The 5,501-nt window shown below is 42.0% G+C and overlaps 1 protein-coding gene across 1 annotated transcript; it reads left to right on the top strand.

The window, feature by feature from the left end:
• Positions 1 to 413: 413 nt before the first annotated feature.
• Positions 414 to 5,263, top strand: LOC100823962 (protein FREE1). Its single transcript, XM_003562806.4, has 10 exons — positions 414 to 1,260; positions 1,376 to 1,462; positions 1,563 to 1,694; positions 2,561 to 2,695; positions 3,459 to 3,524; positions 3,608 to 3,718; positions 4,113 to 4,205; positions 4,694 to 4,724; positions 4,806 to 4,879; positions 4,964 to 5,263. The coding sequence occupies exons 1-10, from the start codon at positions 556 to 558 to the stop codon at positions 5,039 to 5,041; spliced, it is 1,512 nt and encodes a 503-aa protein (XP_003562854.1). The 5' UTR covers positions 414 to 555; the 3' UTR covers positions 5,042 to 5,263.
• Positions 5,264 to 5,501: the final 238 nt, after the last annotated feature.

The following is a 5,501-nucleotide window of genomic DNA, read 5'->3' as shown; positions in this document are numbered from 1 at the left end:
GTTATCTTTCCTTTGTCAAAATATAATCAATGCTACTCCGTATCATCTTACAACGTTGGCTCCATTCAAATCAAATTATAAATAGCATCAAATCCAAACCTGGAGTGTTGGTACTGTTCAAATTCGTATTTGTATTTTTTGTTTGTTTCTTTAGTCATCAAAATTGAATATGATGATCCGCAAAAAAAGATGAACATGATGTTACTTATTGGCGAATTAAGTGCACGCTCCGGTAACCCGCCGTGGCGGACTCGTTGTCAGGCTCACAGCGGCAGACGAGCCAACTCCCGCGAAAAGCGAACCCGCAGAAACCATCGTGTCCGTCCACTCCGACCCGCCGACAAGATCAAACGGCTGCCGCGCGCGGGCACGCTCCAACAGAACTAACCCCAAACAAACTCAAAATCAACGCGTCAACCTCCTCCGGAACGAATCCATAATCCCCACCTTCTTTACCCTTCTGCAAACAAACGCAATCGCGAAGCAACGAACATCGGATCAGAATTCAGCAAGAGAACAGATAGGAAATCGGCGTCCTCCAACTCCTCGTCGGCGATGCAGAACGGGAACGGCGACAACAACCCCGCGGGTGGCCACTACTACCCCCAGCAGTACGCGCCGCCAACGCCGGGATCGAACCCCCACCCGGCCGCCGAAGCCCCGATCCCTGGGGGCTACGCCTCCGCGCCGCCCTACTCCGTCAACGGCTACCCCGAGCAGCCGCCATCGGCGCCGTCCTACTCGCAGCCGCCTCAGTACGCCGGGTACCCGCCCTACAACCCCGCGCTCTACTCCGCGGAGCCCTCGCCGGCGCCGTACTACACCTACCCTCCTCCCCCCACCCAGCAGGCTCCCGCGGCGGAACCCAGCCCCCAGCCGCTTCCGTATGACGCCCCGTACTACGGTGGCGGCTACCAGCAGCCTGCCCCCGCCGCTGGGTATGGCGACGACGATTACCTGAACGAGGGGGCGTATGCCTATACCGGCGACGGTGGCGCTGAGCCGTACGGCGCGCGCGGCACGGCGCCGACGCGATCAGGAGACGCTATGTTTGATGACTACGGGCGGTCGATTGGACTCTCATCAGGAGGGGCGGAGCAGCCGAGGGGCGGGGGCGGCACTGTTGGTGGCAGCTTTGGGAAGATCGCGAGGGCTGTTCCAAAAGCGGAAACCCATGAGGATGCTAGTGGTGGTGCGCAGAAGTTTCGGGTTAAGTTGCTGCCTGAGGGTGCCGGAAACCCTACTGATGTGCTTTGTCAGGTATAACTTAAGTAATGATGCGAGTATCAATTTAACATCCTAGTTGTCGCAACTTCCATATTTATGATGAGGATTGTTATGATACGTGAAATGTGTTTTTATTGTGCTGTTTCAGATTGGTCTAGATGGAATCCGCATGCTTGACCCTAGCACAAGCAGGACTCTAAGGATTTATCCCCTTGACACACTGACCAAATGGGAGGTATGCTAACAGCATTTTTACAGAAGATTATGTATAGATATTCTCAGTACTAGTAACAGTAGTGAGTGGACTATAATGGTTGATCGCCGTGCTTATTTAGGTTTTAGATTCAACCGTGTTTGCGATTTGGGCGAAGACTTCAGTGGATTTTGAACCAAAGAGAATAAGGTTGAAATCTAACAGCTATACTTCGAATACTTTGCTTGATACTGTGACAGCAGCAACAGTACAGGTAATACAACACCACCATTTTCTCCTGTCTGTCAGCATCAGTGCGTAGCTTCCTTATTTATGTGTATTGGCGGCTGAGGTTGCCAGAAACCCTACTGAACTGATGTGCTTTGTCAGGCATGACTTCAGTAATGATGAGAGTATCAATTTAACATCCTAGTTGTTCCAACTTCCAAATCCGTTAATCTCATTATATTTATTCCTTTTGTTTTTCGTCAGTATTACCTCTTTGCATTCTAACGAGTTATGTAATACATAACCAGAGGTCGAATGATTTAATCTAGTTAGCTAGCCATGCTATTGTGTTGCTTTGGTACTTCTTCTGGTTCAGTTTACATGTTACTTTAATTTCTTTCTTGTGGAAGGAGCTATTGCCTTAATTTTTGACATGGTTTGCCCTTGTACATTCTAGCACTATACCATCATTTGGCGGGAATTGTTCCGTTATGAAATGACACATATTAGACTGGAGATACATTGTAAAAATAAAACATGTCATTAACTATCACGTTTTGATAATATATGACCAGATATCTAAGACGCCACTTATAATGATTGAAAGGGCATGTTACTTTTTAGTCCCCTGTTATCATCATCTTATATGTTCTGTTATAACATTTGTTGTGTTTTAGTTGCTCCTATGTTAATATCGATTGTAGTGGAGCCATTTTTAATGCAAAGGATATAAGTTTTTTTGTTTTATTCAATACGTATGTTCCAAGGCTTTATTTGAATACTGAAAGCTTACTAGCTTAGAACTGCATGCTTGACACTACAACACTGCATTTGATTCTACATGTTACATTAAGAATGTTCTTAGGTAAAAGATTAAGCATGCTTTTAACTCTTTGTGATTCTTTAAATTAGTTTAAGGAGATCGGTGAAGATGCAAGAGCCAATGGAACTTTGGATGTTGGCAAATCCTCGGTACAATCAAATGAGAAGAAAAAAGGATTTGATTGGATGTTTGCGAAACCTGTTGATGAAGTGAAAGATCACTGGGTAAGTTGATCTGCTGAATTGTTCTGGACCTTGGTCCACAGTGGGGTAAATGGGGCAGGATAAAGATATGAAGACAGGGGATAGGGCACCCACCCTCTACTGTCTGGTGACAGGGCTTTTCCCTGAGGTGGAAGAGAGGCTCTGAGGCTTATTGGAACTTCTTTTTATTGATTGGTTAAAACTGTGACGCACTAGTCCTTTGCCTAGTTCAATTGGACTCTTCCTAATTTTACTAGTTAATAATTGTAGTATTCCTAATTCAACTACTAGTTTAATTGGACTCTTCCTAATTTAACTAGACTCTTTCTAATCAACCCAAACATATCCAACAGGAATATCTACCATCTGGTTAGTCTTTTTCCCAACCTTCCTAATTCTTAACATGATGTATCTAATGCCTTCACGTAATATGCCTAACTCCTGCTGCCTTGTGCACCCACGACCATAACAACAATACCATTTACTCCATAGTAGCCACAAATTTGAACACTTTAGTCTACTTATTTGTTCAGTCCTTTTGTTACTCTGATATAGTTTTTGAATGCATGCTCTATGCTTCTGCGTGCATGTTCTTGGCTTCTGGGCTAACAGACCCAACTTCTAACCATTTGATTAAGTATTACGAAAATTGCTCTAACCTCTCCTTCACATTTTTTAAGGATTTTGTATTATAGTCGCGCTAGTATTATGGTCACTTTTCTTCTCACATTCTTGCATCAAAAGGGTGCGTTATACTTAATTTGTACTCTGTATCATCTTTCAGGTTCCAGATGAGGCTGCTAAGAAATGCCAGTCTTGTGCTGGTGATTTCAGTCATTTTAATCGCAGGGTAATTATAGTATTTCTGTTCAGCTAGTTATCACTGTAATAAGGAAGTTTTAATGTATTGAGATGAGTTTTTCTTTTTTCCAGCATCATTGTAGGAACTGTGGTGAAATCTTCTGTGACAAATGCAGTCAAGGGAGGATTGCTCTGACGACTGATGATAATGCTCCACTTGTCCGAGTTTGTGATAGATGCATGGTATGTTTCGCCACTGTGTTGTTGTTTCATAATATGTTATATATTTTACATTTATATTTCTACTTAATTTAATGTTTGTTATCTTTACCTATTTCTTTGTTTCACCCCAAATATGGTCAACAATAACAGCCTTATTAAAAGAAAGGTGTCCAGTTTGTAGTTATACTGTATCTTTTTCTGTGTCTAACCATCTGGAAAAGAATTACATTGTGATGTTTGTTACAGTCTTCACTTTTTGTTGGATTGCTTGGCTGTCACTCGTTTTTTCTAGTTATTAGTGCAGCAGATTGGTCTGTGCAGTACTTTGTTCGGTCTTGAATGGATGTGTGTGAATATATACTTCGCGTGCAAGGAATTCATGCTGTGTTTTCATAATAATTCTCATCTCCTACAGGCAGAGGTTTCTCAAAGGCTTAGCATGGCACAGGAAGCTGCCCAGAGATCTGCCACAGTGCAAAGTCATGGAGATCTTGCAAGAAAACTTAAGGTAATGTATAGATGACCCTTTCTCTATGTGGTTCATTTATTTAAGTGGCAAAAAAAATGAACTAAGATGCCAAAGATAAAGGAATATTGTGATAGACTTGGTGGTATATCTGACAAATGCCAAGTCTGCTCAATGCAACCAAATTTGAAAAATGTGTACATTCGTACCAAAGGGGCCCAAAATGTCCCTCAGATGATAGTTCAGAAGTGTGTTATAACCTAACAGATCAGCACGAGCAGCATCAAAGTTCACCAAGTTTTTTTTGTATGGAACTCAGTGAGAGTTTTGGCATTAACTTATGAAGGGCCTTCAGGATCATGAGATATTTATTTTAACAACTTTTTTCTAGTGAAGTTTGTTATTCTAGCAGCTTGATATCTTTTGGGCAGGTTCTATTGCTTCAGTAATTAGATTATTTAATGTAATATTCATGTACAGTTCATCTTTTAAAATTCATGATCTAACAAATGTATACTTTCGATCAACAGGAGGAAATGGAGAGAAATCGCAAGTCTTCAGGTACTTCATATCCGTGTATAGTTCTTTGTGTTTTAAACTTAGTAATTCAGAATGGTTTTGACTTCTTTTTTTATATCAAAGGCTCGGCATCTGGAGGTGCATCTGGAACCAGAATGCTGGAAGTTGCATGTCCTACATGCACGGTCCATCTTCAGGTCTGTCACAAATTTTAGGCACTGTATATAGCTCAAATGTAAAATGCATTGATCCCTAACATATTACTGGATGTGGATTTGCAGGTTGAGGTTCCAACCTCTGGCTCCGAAACAGTGGAATGTGGAGTGTGCCAACATGCTTTCCTTGTCAGCCCAAATTGATACACAGTGAAACAGAGCGTGTTGTAAAAAATTATTCTGTTGATAACTCAATTTGTTTCCCTGTTCTGTACCAAAATAAGTGTGTTCAACTAGATGTTTCTGTTGCTGTCTTGGTGATCATGATAGGTTTTTTTTCTCTTGTACATGTGTGAATTCTAAACATGAGAGATCGTTGGTGACAATGCTTGGTGTTTGCGGAGAATACAAAGATTTTTTTTTTGACGGGGTGGAGAGTACAAAAGATAATAATACTCGGTGATGAAGTGTGAAGACTGACGTGTCCACATGTCTATCTGGATCGAAGTTCAAGCACACTTCCTTTGTATATACAGTAACTTATATGCTCTTGCATAAACCAAAGTGGTAAGCTGTTATTGCTGTAAAAAAAAGTGGTAAGCTGTTGAAGCCATCCAATTAGAGCAGCAGTCTTTATAGATGCCTCTACATTTAGAAACGACCT

This window comes from Brachypodium distachyon, chromosome 1, assembly GCF_000005505.3.
Source record: "Brachypodium distachyon strain Bd21 chromosome 1, Brachypodium_distachyon_v3.0, whole genome shotgun sequence".
NCBI classification, from domain to species: domain Eukaryota; kingdom Viridiplantae; phylum Streptophyta; class Magnoliopsida; order Poales; family Poaceae; genus Brachypodium; species Brachypodium distachyon.
This window is presented reverse-complemented; position numbering and strand designations above follow the sequence as displayed.